Source organism: Chanodichthys erythropterus, chromosome 7 (genome assembly GCF_024489055.1).
Source record: "Chanodichthys erythropterus isolate Z2021 chromosome 7, ASM2448905v1, whole genome shotgun sequence".
NCBI lineage: Eukaryota > Metazoa > Chordata > Actinopteri > Cypriniformes > Xenocyprididae > Chanodichthys > Chanodichthys erythropterus.
The window spans coordinates 44,746,061-44,767,504 of NC_090227.1; the positions used below are offsets into that span (position 1 = coordinate 44,746,061).

The 21,444-nt window shown below is 40.2% G+C and overlaps 2 protein-coding genes across 6 annotated transcripts in view; one reads left to right on the forward strand and one right to left on the reverse strand.

Moving 5' to 3' along the window:
* The first annotated feature begins 101 nt into the window (after window positions 1-101).
* LOC137023523 (WASP homolog-associated protein with actin, membranes and microtubules) lies at window positions 102-13,551 on the forward strand. 3 transcript variants are annotated; one of them, XM_067390719.1, is made up of 10 exons: window positions 102-1,093; window positions 6,359-6,532; window positions 6,735-6,885; window positions 7,681-7,850; window positions 8,361-8,613; window positions 8,859-9,028; window positions 9,851-9,937; window positions 10,403-10,498; window positions 10,813-11,137; window positions 11,733-13,551. In XM_067390719.1, the coding sequence occupies exons 1-10, from the start codon at window positions 434-436 to the stop codon at window positions 12,011-12,013; spliced, it is 2,367 nt and encodes a 788-aa protein (XP_067246820.1). In that variant the 5' UTR covers window positions 102-433; the 3' UTR covers window positions 12,014-13,551. The 3 variants fall into 3 exon arrangements, with proteins under 3 accessions (XP_067246820.1, XP_067246819.1, XP_067246821.1); XM_067390718.1 differs by having other exon boundaries at window positions 106-1,093; window positions 10,786-11,137; window positions 11,733-13,548; XM_067390720.1 differs by having other exon boundaries at window positions 110-1,093; window positions 8,457-8,613; window positions 10,786-11,137; window positions 11,733-13,545.
* Window positions 13,552-14,172: 621 nt separating this feature from the next.
* Window positions 14,173-21,444, reverse strand: part of homer2 (homer scaffold protein 2) — a 14,326-nt gene continuing 7,054 nt past the window's right edge. For all 3 annotated transcript variants that reach the window (XM_067390723.1, XM_067390724.1, XM_067390721.1), the window contains 7 exons: window positions 21,267-21,398; window positions 20,900-20,992; window positions 20,209-20,345; window positions 19,655-19,799; window positions 19,307-19,417; window positions 19,141-19,221; window positions 14,173-15,288 (listed from right to left, as the gene is read on the reverse strand). In XM_067390723.1, the coding sequence (XP_067246824.1) occupies window positions 15,100-15,288; window positions 19,141-19,221; window positions 19,307-19,417; window positions 19,655-19,799; window positions 20,209-20,345; window positions 20,900-20,992; window positions 21,267-21,398 (888 nt within the window). In that variant the 3' untranslated portion in view covers window positions 14,173-15,099. The remainder of the gene's footprint in view (window positions 15,289-19,140; window positions 19,222-19,306; window positions 19,418-19,654; window positions 19,800-20,208; window positions 20,346-20,899; window positions 20,993-21,266; window positions 21,399-21,444) is intronic.

Sequence of the window (21,444 nt, forward strand, 5' to 3'; positions counted from 1 at the left end):
CACAGTAAATCACGAATGATGCAGTGACGGGCCTTTGTTACTCAGATCAATCTGGCAAAATTCGAAAAATTACTTTTATTGCCAAATTGTTTCATTTATTTTATAAAAGATCATTTCCCGTTAATGAATATTAATTGGCAGAATTGGTTTAATCTGAATCAGCAGTTTCTGTAGTTTAATTTCATGTAAATCAATCTTTTCTTCAAACAGAAATATCATTTAAAGACCCACATCAGCCTCAGTCTGATAGCTTGTGTTTTGTCTATATTTGTTTTAATTCACATTTTCAGTTTATAATGTTCAAGATAAAATGAGGGATGTTATAATTACTTTGAACAGGTACATCTGATCTTTGTACTTCTAATAAGCAGAGTTATAAAGCGAGCAGATCAATGTGGGAACGAATGAAATGAGTTCTAATATCTGGTAAATAATGAATAATAATGAATCTGAGGGTCATGGGCAGAGAACGCTGGAATTCCCCGTGTCACGTGACCACGGGATGACGTCAGATGACGACGGCGGAAGTGCAACAAGTCGAACACAGCTGAACACAAACGCAATGAGCGACGCGGACGGCGAGCGGATGGACAGCTTGGACGGATGGGTCGCCGTTAAAAGCGACGCCTTCGACGACAGCGAGAGCCACAAACTCAGGTTTATAGTGGAGTGGAACGAGATCGAGACAAAGTTCGCGGTGACATGTCATAACCGGACGCTGCAGCGGCGCGGAGACGCGAGCGGCAGCTGCGCTGGTCTGTTCTCCAGCGCGCAGCTCAGATACGTGCACGCGCACCTGAGCGCCGTCCGGGACGAGCTCGAGCCGCTGTTCCCCGACCTGACGGGGTTCCGGGAGCCGAGCGTGTGGGACCTGCTGTTCTCCAGCGCGCCGCGGTGCGATGCTGACGCCCAGTGCAGACAGCTGGAGCGGTACTTCAGCACCGCCGTGGACGCGTGCGGCCGCATGATCGTGCTGGACGCGCTGTTTAGCGTCACTGAGGCGGATGAGCGCGATTACTTCGAAAACATGCAGGAGTTTAAATGCAGAGCGATGCGGGACGAGATTACACGCGCCAAAGACAAGCTGCGCGCGGTGAGGCGCCACACTGACCCGGGCGGGACCTGAGCTGTTTTGTTCTGTTCTGTTCTGTTCTGTTCTATTCTATTCTATTCTATTCTATTCTATTCTATTCTATTCTATTCTATTGTGTTCTGTTCTATTCTGTTCTATTCTATTGTGTTCTATTCTATTGTGTTCTGTTCTATTCTATTGTGTTCTGTTCTATTCTATTGTGTTCTGTTCTATTCTATTGTGTTCTGTTCTATTCTATTGTACTCTGTTCTGTTCTATTCTGTTCTATTCTATTGTGTTCTGTTCTATTCTCTTCTATTGTGTTCTGTTCTCTTCTATTGTGTTCTGTTCTATTCTATTGTGTTCTATTCTATTGTGTTCTATTCTATTCTATTGTGTTCTGTTCTAATCTATTCTGTTCTATTCTGTTCTATTCTATTGTGTTCTGTTCTATTCTATTGTGTTCTGTTCTATTGTGTTCTGTTCTATTCTATTCTATTGTGTTCTATTCTATTGTGTTCTGTTCTATTCTATTCTGTTCTATTCTATTGTGTTCTGTTCTATTCTGTTCTATTGTGTTCTATTCTATTGTGTTCTGTTCTATTCTATTCTATTGTGTTCTGTTCTAATCTATTCTGTTCTGTTCTATTCTCTTCTATTGTGTTCTGTTCTATTCTATTGTACTCTGTTCTGTTCTATTCTGTTCTATTCTATTGTGTTCTGTTCTATTCTCTTCTATTGTGTTCTGTTCTCTTCTATTGTGTTCTGTTCTATTCTATTGTGTTCTATTCTATTGTGTTCTATTCTATTCTGTTCTATTCTATTGTACTCTGTTCTGTTCTATTCTATTGTGTTCTGTTCTATTCTATTGTGTTCTATTCTATTCTATTGTGTTCTGTTCTATTGTGTTCTGTTCTATTCTATTCTATTGTGTTCTATTCTATTGTGTTCTGTTCTAATCTATTCTGTTCTATTCTATTGTGTTCTGTTCTATTCTGTTCTATTGTGTTCTATTCTATTGTGTTCTGTTCTATTCTATTCTATTGTGTTCTGTTCTAATCTATTCTGTTCTGTTCTAATCTATTCTATTCTATTGTGTTCTGTTCTATTCTATTGTGTTCTGTTCTAATCTATTCTGTTCTGTTCTATTTTGCTCTACTCTATTCTCTTCTATTCTTTTCTGCTCTATTATGTTCTACTCTATTCTGTTATATTATATTCTGTTCTATTCTGTTCTACTCTATTCTGTTCTGATCTATTCTGTTCTATTCTGTTCTACTCTATTCTGTTCTATTCTATTCTGTTATATTCTGTTTTGTTCTGTTCTACTCTATTCTGTTCTGTTCTGAACTATTCTGTTCTATTCTGTTCTGCTCTATTCTGTTCTCTTCTGTTCTATTCTATTCTGCTCTATTCTGTTTTGTTCTATTCTGTTCTATTCTGTTCTGTTCTGCTCTGTTCTATTCTGTTTTGTTCTGTTCTATTCTGTTCTATTCTATTGTACTCTATTCTGTTCTGTTAAATTCTGTTCTATTCTGTTCTATTCTATTCTGTTCTATTCTGTTTTGTTCTATTCTGTTCTATTCTATTCTGTTCTACTCTATTCTGTTCTATTCTGCTCTATTCTGTTCTATTCTGTTCTGTTTTATTCTATTTTGTTCTATTCTATTCTGTTCTAATCTATTGTACTCTGTTCTATTCTGTTCTACTCTGGTCTGTTCTATTCTGTTCAATTCTGCTCTATTCTGCTCTATTCTGTTCTATTCTATTCTGTTCTATTTTGTTCTATTCTGTTCTATTCTGTTCTACTCTATTCGGTTCTATTCTGATCTGATCTATTCTGTTCTATTCTATTCTGTTCTATTCTGCTCTATTCTGTTCTATTCTGTTCTACTCTATTCTCTTCTATTCTGTTCTACTCTATTCTGCTCTATTCTGTTCTATTCTATTCTGTTCTATTTTGTTCTATTCTGTTCTATTCTGTTCTACTCTATTCTGTTCTATTCTGTTCTACTTTATTCTGTTCTGTTCTGATCTATTCTGTTCTATTCTATTCTGTTCTATTGTTCTATTCTGCTCTATTCTGTTCTCTTCTGTTCTATTCTATTCTGCTCTGTTCTATTCTGTTCTATTCTATTCTGTTCTATTCTATTCTGTTCTATTCTATTCTGCTCTTTTCTGTTCTATTCTATTCTGTTCTATTCTGTTATACTCTATTCTGTTATACTCTATTCTGCTCTATTCTGTTCTATTCTGTTCTGTTCTACTCTGTTCTGTTCTACTCTGTTCTGTTCTATTCTGTTTTGTTCTGTTCTGTTCTATTCTGTTCTATTCTATTGTACTCTATTCTGTTCTATTCTATTCTGTTTTGTTCTATTCTGTTCTACTCTGTTCTGTTCTATTCTGTTCAATTATGCTCTATTCTATTCTGTTTTGTTCTATTCTGTTCTATTCTGTTCTACTCTATTCTGTTCTATTCTGCTCTATTCTGTTCTGTTCTACTCTGTTCTGTTTTATTCTATTTTGTTCTATTCTATTCTGTTCTATTGTGTTCTATTCTATTCTGTTCTACTCTATTCTGTTCTATTCTGCTCTATTCTGCTCTATTCTGTTCTGTTCTACTCTGTTCTGTTTTATTCTATTTTGTTCATTTCTATTCTGTTCTATTCTGTTCTGTTCTATTCTGTTTTACTCTGTTCTGTTCTGTTCTATTTTGTTCAATTCTGCTCTATTCTGTTCTATTCTGTTCTACTCTATTCTGTTCTATTCTGTTCTGATCTATTCTGTTCTATTCTATTGTGTTCTATTCTATTCTATTGTGTTCTGTTCTAATCTATTCTGTTCTGTTCTAATCTATTCTATTGTGTTCTGTTCTAATCTATTCTTTTCTGTTCTGTTCTATTCTGCTCTATTCTGTTCTATTCTCTTCTATTCTTTTCTGCTCTATTCTGTTCTATTCTATTCTGTTCTACTCTATTCTGTTATATTATATTCTGTTCTATTCTGTTCTACTCTATTCTGCTCTGATCTATTCTGTTCTATTCTGTTCTACTCTATTCTGTTCTATTCTGTTCTATTCTGTTTTGTTCTGTTCTACTCTATTCTGTTCTGTTCTGAACTATTCTGTTCTATTCTATTCTGTTCTATTGTTCTATTCTGCTGTATTCTGTTCTATTCTGTTCTGCTCTATTCTGTTCTCTTCTGTTCTATTCTATTCTGCTCTGTTCTATTCTGTTCTATTCTGTTTTGTTCTATTCTGTTCTATTCTATTCTGCTCTATTCTGTTCTATTCTGTTCTATTCTATTCTACTCTATTCTATTCTATTCTGTTCTATTCTGTTCTACTCTATTCTCTTCTATTCTGTTCTACTCTATTCTGCTCTATTCTGTTTTATTCTATTCTGTTCTATTCTGTTATATTATATTCTGTTCTGTTCTGCTCTATTCTGTTTTGTTCTATTCTGTTCTACTCTATTCTGTTCTATTCTGATCTATTCTGTTCTATTCTATTCTGTTCTATTGTTCTATTCTGTTCTACTCTATTCTGTTCTCTTCTGTTCTATTCTCTTCTGCTCTGTTCTATTCTGTTCTATTCTGTTCTATTCTATTCTACTCTATTCTGCTCTATTCTGTTCTACTCTGTTCTGTTCTATTCTGTTTTGTTCTGTTCTATTCTGTTCTATTCTATTCTACTCTATTCTGTTCTATTCTATTCTGTTTTGTTCTATTCTGTTCTGTTCTATTCTGTTCAATTCTGCTCTATTCTGTTCTATTCTGTTTTGTTCTGTTCTGTTCTATTCTGTTCTACTCTATTCTGTTCTATTCTGCTCTATTCTATTCTGTTCTACTCTGTTCTGTTTTATTCTACTTTGTTCTATTCTGTTCTATTCTATTGTACTCTGTTCTGTTCTATTCTGTTCAATTCTGCTCTATTCTGTTCTACTCTATTCTGTTCTATTCTGATCTATTCTGTTCTGATCTATTCTGTTCTATTCTGCTCTATTCTGTTCTATTCTGTTCTATTCTGTTCTGTTCTACTCTGTTCTTTTATTCTATTTTGTTCTATTCTATTCTGTTCTATTCTATTGTACTCTGTTCTGTTCTGTTCTACTCTGTTCTGTTCTATTCTACTCTATTCTGTTCTATTCTGATCTATTCTGTTCTGATCTATTCTATTCTGTTCTACTCTGTTATATTATATTCTGTTCTATTCTGCTCTATTCTGTTTTGTTCTATTCTGTTCTACTCTATTCTGTTCTATTCTGATCTATTCTGTTCTATTCTATTCTGTTCTATTGTTCTATTCTGCTCTATTCTGTTCTACTCTATTCTGTTCTCTTCTGTTCTATTCTCTTCTGCTCTGTTCTATTCTGTTCTATTCTGTTCTATTCTATTCTGCTCTAATCTGTTCTATTCTATTCTACTCTATTCTGTTCTATTCTGCTCTATTCTGTTCTACTCTGTTCTGTTCTATTCTGTTTTGTTCTGTTCTATTCTGTTCTATTCTATTCTACTCTATTCTGTTCTATTCTATTCTGTTTTGTTCTATTCTGTTCTGTTCTATTCTGTTCAATTCTGCTCTATTCTGTTCTATTCTGTTTTGTTCTGTTCTGTTCTATTCTGTTCTACTCTATTCTGTTCTATTCTGCTCTATTCTATTCTGTTCTACTCTGTTCTGTTTTATTCTACTTTGTTCTATTCTGTTCTATTCTATTGTACTCTGTTCTGTTCTATTCTGTTCAATTCTGCTCTATTCTGTTCTACTCTATTCTGTTCTATTCTGATCTATTCTGTTCTGATCTATTCTGTTCTATTCTGCTCTATTCTGTTCTAGTCTGTTCTATTCTGTTCTGTTCTACTCTGTTCTTTTATTCTATTTTGTTCTATTCTATTCTGTTCTATTCTATTGTACTCTGTTCTGTTCTGTTCTACTCTGTTCTGTTCTATTCTACTCTATTCTGTTCTATTCTGATCTATTCTGTTCTGATCTATTCTATTCTGTTCTATTCTGTTATATTATATTCTGTTCTATTCTGCTCTATTCTGTTTTGTTCTGCTCTGTTCTACTCTATTCTGTTCTATTCTGTTATATTATATTCTGTTCTATTCTGCTCTATTCTGTTTTGTTCTACTCTGTTCTACTCTATTCTGTTCTATTCTGATCTATTCTGTTCTACTCTATTCTGTTCTGTTCGTTTCTATTCTGTTCTATCCTGTTGTTGTTGTTGTTGTTGTTGATCACGAGGCTGCTCTGTCATTGTGTTGTTGTGGTTTTGTCTTCATCAGCTCGTTCAGAGTCACTCCAGCACTGACGGACTCCTGCGACTGATGAAGATCTATGAGGAGGAAGATGAAGCTTACAGGGAGTTTGTGAGTGTTGCGACTCAGTTCTACCAGAACCTTCTGCAGCCCTTCAGAGACATCAGAGAGATCGCCACACTTTACAAGACTGAGATTCTGGTACAGAAGATACTTTAACACATACAACTACAGCTCAAATACACACTTTCCCTGTTCATCCGTACTGACTTATGAATCTGACCTGTCAATCACTCCCACTGATGTGACGATAAAGGACGATAATCCCTGTTTTAACTGATAAACATGATGTCAGAAGCAGCAGAAGTTCACGGGCCGATTCTGTGTCTGTGTTTGTGTTCAGAAATGTCTGCAATACGAGGAACTGGGGCCGAAGCGAGTGAGTGAACTGAAGGCAGAGATGAACGAGTGGAATCAGCGCGGAGAATCAGCCGTTCACTCCATACAGGACAACACAGCTGACTACTTCAGAGACACGTCCAAAGCCCTGACAGGTCACACACACACACACATCATTTACGCTGGTCTATACATTCACATCTGCTCTTTACGATCAATACTGAACTAATCAAATGCTTCAAGTTAAATCGGATGCATCACTTCTCGTCACAGTCTAGAAAAATCCCTAAAAAGTGTCACAGAAAGCTGCAAAAGCACACAACATCAGTGGGGTCCCGAGCCTTCAGTCATGCAGCTCCTTATTTATGGAACTTGCTGCCACAAGATGTGCGAAACTGAAAGTCTTCTTGTTTTTAATTGCTTTAAGCTTGTGTCCAGAGTGTCCAGGCAGTAATCATCATCATTTGTTTAATGTTGATTGTTTTATTGTGTTTGTAAAGTGTCCTCGAGTGTCATGTAAGGCGCCTATAAATAAAATTTATAATAATAATAATAATAATCGGAAAATGGTCGTGTCATAGGATGAGGCAACGCCCCCAATGAACAATGACATCACGAGCACTGCTGACATCATCACTCATGCAGTGACGTTCGCTCACCAGAACGATTCACTTTACACACACTCTCACACACTTGTAAATGGTTTCATATTGTAATGGTTTTTATACTGTGCAGACTGTACATTCTCTCCCCCTACACTAACCCTAACCCTAACCCTTTAAAAAAAAACACAGTTTAGTATGTTTTTTAAGCCATTTGGTTTACGAGGACACAGGAAGTGTATTACATTGTAATACCCATGTTATTATTCACATTTGTGTCCTCATAAACCATATATACAAGAACACACACACACACAGCTGATAGTGTGTGTTTGTGTGATCCTTCAGGTATGGTGAAACAGATGGAGCTGGATCAGAAAAGATTTGGCCACGCCTCTTGGGCAGTGGCCACGCCCAGACAAGAGAAACTCAGAATCCTATTGGCTAAAGAGACGCTGCAGCACATGAGGGCCAAAGAAATGTGTGTCAAACGCAAGAGAGGCGAGATCCGAGAGCAGGTGTGTGTGTGTGTGTGTGTGTTTGTATTGTTTTTATATAAGGTTACATATCATTAACCCTCTATGGTCAGGTCAGGTCACCTTTATTTATATAGTGCTTTTTACAATGCAGATTGTGTCAAAGCATGGTAAACATAGTAACATAATCTATTTTGGTTTGTTTTTAATAAAATTAGGCTTTTAAATGAACTTAAAAAAAAAATAAAATAAAAAAGGAATGAAAATGTTGATCTATTGATGAAATGTTTTTTCCTCTCATATTATATTGCGTAAAGCGTGACACTGGTAATAGATGGAAACATGCTGAAATGTTTTTGTATTTTAACACAGAAAAACATTTCCATATTCATATGCCCAGAATTTGACAATGATCCACAAGAGGGAGCAGTTTCACTCTCCTTCAGTGTTTTAAAGTGCATTATGGGTATTTTGATCTTGGTTTTGTGTATTTCTGTATTTTATCACTTTATACAAGTTCACATTCCCAAACACCCGAATCTGAGTTCAAAGGTTTTTGTGCTGGTTACCATGGAGACGAGTGGCGGTGTTCATCAGGCGACACACACACACAGAGCTGGTTGGTCACAGACGTGTGTGTGTTTGCAGATGCGCAGCGAGGCGGAGGCCGTGAGCGCCGTCAGTGCTCTGGAGCTGCAGTATTACGAGACGCAGCTGGAGCTTCACGACTGCAGGTTTGAGATCCTGAAGAACGAGGAGCTGCTGCTGCTGACGCAGATCCAGACCACACAGAGACAGATCCGAGGTCAGCTCTTCTGCTAAACTAATCATGTTCATGATGGCTTCTGTCCTGTTACCCTGACTGAACAGACTGAGTTTTTTCAGATGAATTAAAACCTGATTATTAGTCTGTTTCGATCATGAGGTCTGAGGCCTGCTTCACTGATTTCAGATTTTACTAAATTAATTCAAACATTTACAGCCCAAAAAGAGGTGTGATGGACAATTTAATATCCGGCATGACATAGAGTGTGTGTGTGTGTTATGCAGAGCTGCAGGAGCAGGTGGTGTATTATGACACCTGTCAGGACCCCGAGGAGCTGCAGGATGTTCAGGTGGATGCAAGTCCCGCCCACTCACACCTGCAGCAGCAGCTGAAACAACTGGAGAGAAAAAGAGGAGCGATTTCATCACGCAGAGCTTACCTGAGAAACCAGCGGGTGAATGAAACACACACACACACACACACACTGCAGGAGTTGTGTGTTTATCGTGTGTGTGTGTCTGCAGGAGTTGTGTGTTTATCGTGTGTGTGTGTGTGTGTCTGCAGGAGTTGTGTGTTTATCGTGTGTGTGTGTGTGTGTGTCTGCAGGAGTTGTGTGTTTATTGTGTGTGTGTGTGTGTGTGTGTGTCTGCAGGAGTTGTGTGTTTATCGTGTGTGTGTGTGTGTGTGTGTGTCTGCAGGAGTTGTGTGTTTATCGTGTGTGTGTGTGTGTGTGTGTGTCTGCAGGAGTTGTGTGTTTATCGTGTGTGTGTGTGTGTGTGTGTGTCTGCAGGAGTTGTGTGTTTATCGTGTGTGTGTGTGTGTGTGTGTGTCTGCAGGAGTTGTGTGTTTATCGTGTGTGTGTGTGTGTGTGTCTGCAGGAGTTGTGTGTTTATCGTGTGTGTGTGTGTGTGTGTCTGCAGGAGTTGTGTGTTTATCGTGTGTGTGTGTGTGTCTGCAGGAGTTGTGTGTTTATCGTGTGTGTGTGTGTGTGTCTGCAGGAGTTGTGTGTTTATCGTGTGTGTGTGTGTGTGTGTGTGTCTGCAGGAGTTGTGTGTTTATCGTGTGTGTGTGTGTGTGTGTCTGCAGGAGTTGTGTGCTTATCGTGTGTGTGTGTGTGTGTGTCTGCAGGAGTTGTGTGCTTATCGTGTGTGTGTGTGTGTGTGTCTGCAGGAGTTGTGTGTTTATCGTGTGTGTGTGTGTGTGTGTGTGTGTCTGCAGGAGTTGTGTGTTTATCGTGTGTGTGTGTGTGTGTGTGTGTGTGTGTGTGTGTCTGCAGGAGTTGTGTGTTCAGGCTCACGAGCAGCAGCAGCGTTCAGTCACGCAGAGATCCGATCAGAACCGCCAACACCACTCCGCACAGCTGGTGAGTAATGCACTGTAACCATGGTAACCACGTCCCACTGCATCACCTCACAAAGCATCCCATAATGAGTCACAGCAACAGTGCTGAGGATCCCGTGGGCTGACCGAGTTGCCACGGCGACCGTCCGGCAGGGGTCACGCTCACGTTCCCAGAGTTCCCTAACCCTATCCCTCTAATTAACTTTATGGGGCGAGGTGGAACAGCGCATCATTTCCCAGAATGCTTCACTGAGCCCAGAGCAGTCTGAGGATGAAAGCAGACGCTCCGTTCTGTCGGACGGATGAAGCTTCCGTGTTGAATTTCTTTGAATTGCATTTCAACAAATTCCTCTTCCTGTCATTCCAGTTCCACATCCTGTGTGACGTGGCCGTTTCAAACTCACACTCACATTCCTTTTTTGCACCTGTCATCTCTGAGCGTGTCTCGTGTGTGTGTGTGTGTGTGTGTGTGTGTGTGTGTGTTCAGAAGCGAGAGAAGAGGAGAACTGAGGAAGAGCAGCAGAAGCAGTGGGTGGAGAACGAGAGAGCAAAGACACTCAACAGACTGCGCTGCTTCAGAGAGGTAATGAGTGTGTGTGTGTGTGTGTGTGTGTGAGTGTGAGTGTGTGTGAGTGTGTGAGAGTGTGTGTGAGTGTGTGTGAGTGTGTGAGTGTGTGTGTGTGTGTGTGTGTGAGTGTGTGAGAGTGTGTGAGAGTGTGTGTGTGTGTGTGTGAGTGTGTGTGAGTGTGTGAGAGTGTGTGTGTGTGTGTGTGAGTGTGTGTGAGTGTGTGTGTGTGTGTGTGTGTGTGTGAGTGTTTCATTTTCAGCATGGCTTCAGTGTTTGTTTCCTTTGTGTTTCTTTGAGTTTAGAGACATCAGGGTCAGTATGTTTTACAGACGGCTCATGTGAAGAAAGTGTCACATGACTCCAGCAGAGATGACTCCTCCGAGCCCCTGTCAATCATCAGCCTGGGACCACAGAACTCCACCCCCCAGAGGAAGGGGCGGAGTCGGAAGCAGCGTGAAATCCCAGTGCAGATTCTGCTGCCCCCTGGATCCGCATCGGCACAACCGGATCAGACGCCGCCGCCTCCTCCTCTTCTTCCTCCTCCTCTTCTTCCTCCTCCTCTTCTTCCTCCTCCTCCTCCTCCACCTCCTCTTCTTCCTCCTCCACCCGTCAGTGAGAAGCTGCCGATCCGAAACACTCTAGAACAAAACTCAGGTGAGACTCCACAAGCAAATGAAACACAGTTCTTGACTGCTGATCTCTCATGTTTTAGATTCATGAAACCGAATTAAACCGTTTATGAAAGAATAGTTCGTATTCTCAAAAATTCTTGTTCTTTGTTGTTGTTGTTCTTAAGATTTTAAGTTCTTGTAAAATGTGTTCTTAAACATTTTAGTAAATAACTTCTTAAAGTTAAAAGAACCTCCAAGAGAAGGTCAATAAACGAACGTTCAGTAAAAGATTCAGCTTAGAAAGACTCGCAGTAGGACCACTTATATTGGTAGCACTTTATTTTAGTCCTGTTCTCCACGTACTTACGATGTATCTATGATAGTAATTGTAATAACTGGGTAATCTCTAGGTACTAACCCTAACCTTAACCCATTCTTGGGTAAGTATACTGTAAGTTCATGTAAGTGCACATACTGTAAAATAAAGTGCAACCATTATATTGTTTAAAATTTACCAGTGTAAAATTTTGAAGTGATGTTTTTTAATTTGTAGACAAGCGACGGATATGTATACACACTTTGAGGAGAAATTTGAATGTTTCTTTGTGAGCTTCACCCCGCGTGTGTTTGTGATGCAGGATCGATGGACGAGCTCCTGGCGTCGCTGCAGCGCGGGCAGAAACAGCTGCGGAAGGTCACGGTCAGCGCTGAGGGCGCCGACGTCAGAGACAGCCTCCTGTCGGCCATCCGTCAGGGCGTGACCCTGAAGAAAGCCCCGCCCTCGCGCGCCCCGCCCCTCAGCACAGACTCAGAGTTAGAGCGGAGCATCAAAGCCGCCATGCTGAGGATGAAGAAGGTCTCTAACGACTCTGACGATGAAGAGCGCTCGGACTCGCAGGCCGGAGACTGGGAGAGTTAAACGCAACCTGAAGGCTGTGATTCGCCAACAAACGCTGCTGGAAACGCAACGGCTGCCGGTCCAACCCGGATCACTGATCGTGATGCTAACTTCCTTTGCCAATGTGACGCTACATTCACGTCTTTTTGGGGTTTTGCACTGAAATGTCTTGTCATTATGTGAGAATGCAGGTAATTGCACTGAACGTGTCAATAACATTTGTGGCTCTGATTTGATCTTGTGTGAACGGGTTCAATAAAGTGCCTGATCTGGATTGGAGCATCTGTCTGTGTGTTTGAGGGAATCCTGCCCATGCCTATGGCTTACCCAGAATGCCTTGCTTTCATTGGAAAGTTTGATAGTGGTTATTAAAGCCTGGACCAGCGATTCTTAAACTGTGGATCAGGAAACATGACTCTGGAAATATACACGATTAAATGTATACATTTGAAACATTTTATTCAGATTGTAATGTTTTTCTTATGTTTTTACTTCATTTTAAATGATTAACTTTTTTATTTGGTAAAATTTAAAATTTTCAACAAAAGTGAAGCAATAATGTGGAAGCAAACTTAACTCCCAATTTCAAATGGGAAATATGGCAAGATATTATGAATTAGATTCTCAACCTTAATTGTATTTGGGACATACAGTTATTCACAAACTGCTCAGGACAGATAATCATAAGACACGGCCTTTGGATATTGATCTGTGTATTCAAGAGTTCTGCATACATCCATCATTCCTCTGTTCTAGCAATATTTAGTTCATCAGCATCAACAGAATTCTGCTTTGACACTCTTAAAAATATTGTTGTGTTTTCTAACGAATGGAAGCCACTGATCTGATTCATCCTCACACTGCAGGAGATCCGCTGCTCCACAGGCCGGAGTCAGAGACGCTTCACTGAACCGAACGACCGGGAGCTCCAGCTTTTGACTCGGAAACAGATTCAGTTTCAGATCCAACACGAATGAGCAGCTTCTAACAGACGGGATGTTGAAATCGCTCCAAATGTATACATTTACACTAATGTTCAGGGTTTGGGATCAGGAGATTGTATAACTGCTGTTGAGTCTCTTCTGCACATAAAAGCTGAATTTATTTGATCAAAAATAAAATAAAAATAGTGAAATATTATAATCTAAATCAGCTGTTTTCTATGTGAATATATAGTAAAGTGTAATTTATTCCTGTGATCAAAGCTGAATTTATTTGATCAAAAATAAAATAAAAATAGTGAAATATTATAATCTAAATCAGCTGTTTTCTATGTGAATATATAGTAAAGTGTAATTTATTCCTGTGATCAAAGCTGAATTTTCAGCATCATTACTCCAGTCTTCAGTGTCACATGATCCTTCAGAAATCATTCTGATATAATGATTGGATGCTCAAGAAACATGATTATTAACACTTGTGCTGATTCATATTTTTAAGGATTCTTGGATAAATAGAAAGTCATAGCATTATAGCATATGAACAGCATTTATTTGAAATAAAATCTTTTGTAACATAAATGTCTTTACTGTCCCTTCCTTAATTTAATGCATCCTTCAATAAAAGCATTCATTTCTTGCCCCTTTTTATCTTTCTAAAAATCAAACCCTAAATTCTGGAATGATAAATTGAATTGATGAAAGTAATGCAACACTTCTGTGGCGTGTGTCGGAGGCCTGACAGCAGCTTGATTTCTCTCAAACACTGGCTTATTGATATTCATAAACATTTGATTAGGTGGCGCTTCACCTGAAAACTCCGAGAATCACTGAATTACACAAACATTCTGTTGCTGCTGGAAACTTCAGGAGGACAAAAATGTAGAAGATGAATTGTGTGTGTGTGTGTCCAGATCAAGGTGCGACACAGATACTGAGCATCACAGACCTCAGTGACCATGTTTCTATGGAAACAAGCTTTGGATGCAGTTATAGTGACATCAGAAATCTAACAATGAAAAAACTACTAGATGAACAAATGTAGTGAAACGCAGAATATTCACATCTGGAGCACAATACTCACGATCAATAGCAGCCATGTGTGGGCTGCAGGTTGCCAAGGCAACACATCCTCTCACCAATCAGAGGCGAGAGAGAGACGCCCACCGCCGACACACAGACATTAGAGATACCTCCATAAACTCTCACACACGTAAAAACACACAGCACAACCATTTCCTTCATAAACTATATTTCCACAATTATTTATTTTACAATTTTGATCAACAAAAGTGTTTTTATTTTTCCAGAAAGAGGGAAAAAGGCTCAAGTTTCCAGTAAGATGTGTGTTTCAGAGGGGGTAAAGACACTCGCCCACGTTAAACGCTCAATAATACATCAGCCACGACATTCAGACAAGCATCGAGAGGAAAACAAGTGAAAAGAGCTGAGGAGAGAGTTCGGAAGCTCCAACGCTCCATCAAAGACTCGGGAAAGGCAGAGATTATTCTAAAAAAAGCACACATATAAATTATCCCATCACCCAAAGACACACACACACACGCACACGCACACACACACACACACACACACACACAGAGCAGCACGTCACAAACACTGCTGAGCACAACACACATCTGCACCCTACAAGCAAACTGCCTTCATCAAGCAGATATTTGGCTCATATTTTCATCGATCAAAAAAAAAGAATATTTTCGTAATGCAACTCAATCTTGAAAATGTTTTTAAAAACACAAACAAACCAACAGAAGCAGAAGAGAAGTGCGTCCTGAGGCGGGTATTGCATGAGGAGCTGATCAGCCTCACCTTCGACAGGACGATTCTCATGGTGGAGATCCGGAGAGCGCCACCTTCAGGCACTTAGTGTTTCTGCAGTTCATGTCTGTGTGTGCATATCAAGCGATTCCAAACTGCCCTGAGATCTGCAGCGGTAAAACTCTCCCTTCAGTCCATGTGTGTGTGTGTGTGTGTGAGACCGTGTGTGTGTGTGTGTGTGTGTGACTCCTCAGTGACCATCAGTAGCCCTTAACCAGCAGTCATACAAGATCACAAACACACATTCGACAGGAGCCCAGTGAGACTGTGTGTGAGTGTGTGTGTGTGTGTGTGTGTATATATGTGCGTGTGTGTGTGTGAGAGAGTGTGAGTTCAGTTGTCGACGCCCAGTTTAGAAATGCCCTGACGAACTTCATGCAGCTCATCAATCTTCCCGTCCAGAACGTCCATGAACTTCTTGAGTTCCGTCTTCATGTTCTTCTGTTTCTGCTGACTGTCGTCGATCTCGGCCTGCAGGAGCGTCATCTTCTCGCTCAGATCCCTGCTGTTCAGTTCTGCAGCCTGTAAAACAGCATCAGTAAATACATGCAGAAATAATGGCATGATGTGCATTTATTATCATGAATCTGTTTGAACAGTAGGAGTATTTCTAGTTTTATGTGTGATCAGGATCAGTGTTTGCCGTCACTCATTCACACCATTCCTACTTTTTCTCCTCTTAGATAGTTTAAAAAACAAACAAAAAACCCCCCAAAACAATGATTCTTTAACATCCTCATCACGTTCCCAGCCATCTCAGTGTTAAGGTGTTTTAATAAAGTTTTAAATGTGAGCAAATATTGCTATTCTATGCTTTTTCTAGCTGGTTCTTACTTATGAATCAACTGATGATTAAATGCATCAACTATTATGACTAACATCTACAGCAATAGAGTAACAGATTAAAGAAGATTAAGGAAAATAGTCTAATGCCGTGGTACAACGAGCACACTCGGGCCCTTAAGAGAGCAGCCAGAAAAATGGAGCACATCTGGAAGAAAACAAAACTAGAGGTTTTTGGCATTTCGTGGAAAGAAAGAATTATTGTGAACAGAAAGGCCTTAAAAACTGCTTGATCTACTTATTTTTCAAATTTCTATGAAGAAAACAAACACAACCCTATGTATTTATTTGATACAGTGGCTAAATTAACGAGAAATAAAGATTCAACTTCTGACAGCACAGCAGTGATGAACTTCTTTACTTGCAAGATTGACAATATGAGAGAAAATTATAACCATGCAAACATCTACTACAGTATCGCGTCAGGCATTGTAGTGTCCCTGGAGAAAAATTCAATTCATTCGCTGCTTTAGGAGAGGAAGAATTGTCTAAACTTGTTAAATCATCAAAATCATCATGTATGTCAGACCCTATACCGACTAAGCTATTGAAAGAGATGCTTCCAGAAGTCATAGATCCTCTTCTTAATATTGTTAATTTATCTTTATCACTAGGATACGTACCTTTTAGAAAACTTTTAAGCTGGCTGTTATTAAACCTCTTATTCTCTAGGATGAAGTTGTGGTTTTTTAATTAGTCAATTACAGGCAGATCTCAAATTTTCCTTTTCTGTCAAAAATACTAGAAAAGGCAGTTTCATCACAACTATGTTCCTTTTTAGAAAGAAATAATGAGGATTTCCAGTCAGGATTTAGACCGTACCATAGTACTGAGACTGTTCTCATTAGAGTTGCTAATGACTTGCTCATATCATCAGATCGTGGTTGTATCTCTCTGTTAGTGTTACTGGATCTTAGTGAAGAGAAAGAAATCGTAACTTCCTGTTAAACTGGCGCCAAATATCACTAAGAAAAAAGGAAGTTGCAGCAGGATAAGAAGCCAATGTGGGTCTTTTTCATATATAATAAATGAGTTGCGTCTCAGAGCGGCAGACGAAACAATGAACGCGGTCAGATTCTGGTGTTCGGGAACACAATCGTTCTGGGAGGTCATTATATCAAACCACTTTTATGACAGACTTCGGCTCAGGCATTTCTGAAGGAACAAAAACAACATTTCAGGCACTGTGCAACGAGATGAGTCCACCGGTGAGTCCAGTTATGTCGTCCCATCACACAAAGTCACATGAGTTGTTTGATGAGGAATTTATTCAGTAAGTCCATAGTAGTTTAAGCACATGTTTTCTTATCAAATAAATAAATATCCACTTCAATTGAGTGCATAAGTTTTTTTTATGTGCATCTTGGCATTTCCATCCACTGTTTTTTATGCGATATCACAACATTTGCATAAAAATAGGTGGACGGAAACACAGTTAGTGTCAGTGTCGCTTTCAATTAGAATTACAGCTTTCATTTCTACTATAAAGTGGCTCTCGGTGTGTTCATGTTTTTAGTCGTGTCTGACCACGACGGACTGAACAGAAGAAATGAACTGGAGAAGATTTACACCTCAAAGAAGGAGGAGCCTCAGAGCCACACCCTCTTGTTAAGTCATCATCACAGACCAATCGGAGTTTGGAGGCGTTTCCTGCGGCACTGAACTTTTCTGATAAGTTAGTTTTGACAAGCGGTTTCTAACTCCTGAAACAAACTCTAAATTAACTTAAGGTACATTTATGCAACAACCCTGTACTAAAAACACAAAGTTTTTCCTTTGCATTTTTTGAGTAAAGACAACATCGTCAGAACGATCCTCGTTCACACGGATCTGTGAAAACAACTAAAAATCGCTGTATTCTGCTGCCAGGCCAGTAGATGGCGATTTCACTTTGTGTAAACTACATATACGCCAGTTCATGAAGACGGTGAGGTCATGTGTGTTCAGTCTTTAGGCGCGTAGTCTTTTTATACAGAGACGATAATGGAATTGCTTTCAAAAACTCATAAAACGTTTTTAGTTGAAAATGGTGTCGTGTAAACTGCCCCTTAGTTTTGGCCTAATTTTGTTCTAAATGACATCACATCATCATGGTTCTTTGACTTCGCCGGAAGTATATTGGGGCAATAATCTACTTCACACCTTCATTTAGCAGGAACATGAGCAAAAGTGACGATTCTCAGTGAGAAAATGACTCATGGACTCAAGAACTGCTTAAAGGGGTGGTTACGTGGTTTTTTCTAGGCTTGATTGTGTTTTTGGGGCACAGTATAACATGTCTTAATGCTTAGTTTTTTTGAAAACGCTGTATTTTTCATATATTTTATCTTTATTCTACACCTCTGTTTCCACTGTCATATGAACGGCTCGTTTGACTTCCTGCTTCTATGAAGCCACTCCCTCCGACATACGCAATGTGCTCAGATTGGTTAGCAGGTTAGTCACTGGCCCAGTCTATCGTGATTCGCTGAAGCGTCTGGAAACGCCACGCCCCTTACCATCCGTTATTACGCCCTTAGGTGGAAAGTAAATAAAAGCGTCTATATTGCTGTATCAAATTGAGCTGAATCAGACCCAGATGAAGAGGATAAAGCAGAACCTCTCCAATCGCGGCTTTTGAAGGATGGTTATGAATGGTATTTCATTTAGTATTTGTGTCAAAGTGTTTACATATGCTGTCACTGCTGTTTGTCAGCTTTCAGTTTTATCCTGATTAAAGCTTTTCTGTAGTAAATACATGCCAGAGTAGTCGAATTTTTGTAAAGGTATCTTTTAATTTATAGCATGAACAACTGTTTGTCTACGAACATAGAAGTTTGTTAGTGTTTGTTGCACTAGAATTTAGGTAACTGGCTAGCAAAAACGAGTTGCTCTTTGTATACGTCCTAGACGCATTAAAAACAGCAACAGAACTATAACATTACGTTTAAAAGACATGTAAGTTACAAACAATAAAATGTACTTACAGTTTGAAGCCAACAAACAGCAGCTTCTGCTTTTAAAGTGGGAACTGCTTCATCTTTCAGTAAAAGCCTTTGTGTAAATCCAGCATTAAACTCGTGTAGATTCAGGAATCTGTCTTCAGCGGCGCATCCAGTGTAGAAAATATCACAGATTATTATGGGTTCAATATCTTTTGATGCGTCGCGTCGCGCAGCTCGCGTTCGGTGTAAGCAACTCTTCCGCTTTCATTATGCTGCGCCACATGGCCTCGCCCACTTTGTTGCGTGTTACCGGGGGCGTGTTTATGTTAATAGCAAGGGTTTATGATGTCACCAACCCGGGAAGAAGCTCGTTGTAGTCCAAACCGCCTGTTTTTGTAGGCAATAAAATGCCATAACTTTAAAACACAATATCTCCGTGTGCATTGAACTTTCAGCGCTGTAACTTTGCAGATACTGTTTATGCTCAAGCAGCAACATTACACACTAACTAAAGTTAAAAAAGTGAAATCGCATGCAACCACCCCTTTAAAAACGACTGATGTGCGACTGATTTCCTTTTCGTCTGTTTGTTTGTGCTGCGGTTCACCTGTAGTTTGGCCGTGATGTTTTCACATTCTGCCATGAGCTGTGGGATGATTTCTGCCTGTTTGCACAGGTTCTCAAGCTCCTGAAAAACAGCATCATACGTATTTGTAAGTGCACAGCAGGTGTGTGAATGTGTGTGTGAATGTGTGTGTGTGTGTTTGACTCACCTGTTGTTTGTCCTGCAGATCCGCTTCCAGTTCTTGAATTCTGACCGTCAGCTGAGCGTTTCTCTCTTTCTCCAGATTCACCTCTTTACACTGCAGCTCCAGCTCTGAGATCTACACACACACACACACACCTCTTCAATGACACACCTGAGCCAATAACCCAACGCTCAATATTTCAGCTCAGTCACACACAAATGACAAGCACAACTGCAAAAGTCTCTCTCATTCCAACTCCAGAAACTGTGGCTGACCTCAACCCAACTGAGATTAACCCTAAACTAGTCACGATCACTGGAGTGTCATTGATAACGGACGTCTGTGTTTGTTCATGTAGCCTCTCGTGCTCACCTTGTTGCGGAGCTGGTTGTTCTCCTCCTGGCACTGCGTCACTTGACTCTTCCAGCTGTCGGCGTTGCTCTTCGCCTCCTGCAGCGCGTCCTGGAGCCGAGCGTTGCTCTCCTTCAGCGCCTGCAGCTCCGTCTCCCACTTCTTACTGTCGGACACAAACACACTCAGGTTCACGTCTGCGCTTGTGCGGAGGGTCTGACCGGATCAGAAATCAGTCAGATGATGTTCTGATTCAGATCTAATAATGCCGGCAGGTTTAGGGCTGGTTAGTAAATATCATAAATATAAAAACAAAACAATATCCTTCTAGAATGAACCAGTTTTTGACTGAATCGTTGAATGAATGATTCATTGAGTCACATGTACCTGCTGAAAGAGTGAATGAAAAATCTGACAGTCTGGAACAAACACAGATTGTGGTGTGTGTGTGTGTGTGTGTGTGTGTGTGTGTGTGTGTGTGTGTGTGTGTGTGTGTGTGTGTGTGTGTGTGTGTGTGTTTGTTTGTTTGTTTGTTTGTTTGTGTGTGAGAGCGAGAGCGAGAGAGAGAGTCTAACCTCTGCTCCACTGCAGACTTCAGCCGGTCGTTCTCACTCTTCAGCGCTTCGTTCTCCGGGCCGTACGAGATCTTCTCATCATCGGTTCCGTTGATGCTGGACGCCTGATTGCCCGATGGAGTTTCACGGCCAGATTCCTGACGAACGACACAATTAGTGTTAAACGCTTTTCACTGGCGAGGGTAAACCGACTCCAGCGTGAGGCCAAGGAGATGCGCTTCCCCTTTAAAAACACATTTAAATAGATTTTCATTACTAAAGCAAGCATTCTGTAAGTGTGATTTGGTATGGCAGCCAATAATAAACAGCCATTGCCTTACAGACCCGCTCTAGCCTTACTGCACATCCATTTCCACATTTATCATATTTTGTCCCGTCCATTGCTGTGGTTATCACTGTCAATCGTTGCTATTACACGAATGAATCCTGCTTGTGGATAACAATCCCGACCGCTGGTCAAGCATGAAAAACAGAAGTTTAATTCAAATTCAGGGTGCAAAGAGCATTCCCTTTATAATCACTAAAACGCCGTCACTCATCTCAGTTCACGTGATCTCACAAAGATCCGCTATAATCAATTGAGCTGATGGTACAACGAATCTCTTATTTACATAATGGTGGCATGATGGGTAATAATGTGCACGAGCGATCAGTGAATCACTCAAGTGTGACGATGGCGATCGTGATGTACCTGTGACTGATCACTGGACGTCTCCATCTTCTCCTGAGATTTTTCTCTGGCCAGTTTTGCAGCTTCTTTGACCTCCTGGAACTTCTCGGCAAACTGAAGTCACAGGACAAAACACACTTTCAGCACTGACTGTCCAAAGGGATATAAAATCAACATATGAACCTTCATGAAGGTGTGAGACGGCTGCAGCAACACGTCTCTAGTGCTGCACGCACGAGCGTCACAGATCACGAAAATCATCAACATCAGGAACAGCTGCGATTCATGTGCTCACAGTATGAGGTGTGTGTGTGTGCGTGTGTGTGTGTGTGTGTGTGTGTGTGTGTGTGTGCGTGCATGTGTGTGCATGCGTGACGTATTGTCAGACCTTAGACAGCTGTTGTTCGGAAGCGAATCCGAGTCCAAACACTGTGTTTGCTCGACTGTCGGCCCACTGGCCAAACTTCTGTGAGGTTTTAGTGAAGTTCATATTGGGGGTGATTGTGCTGTTGATGATCACCTGAAGAAACAAACACAGAACATTAAAGAGTTGTGCACACACACAC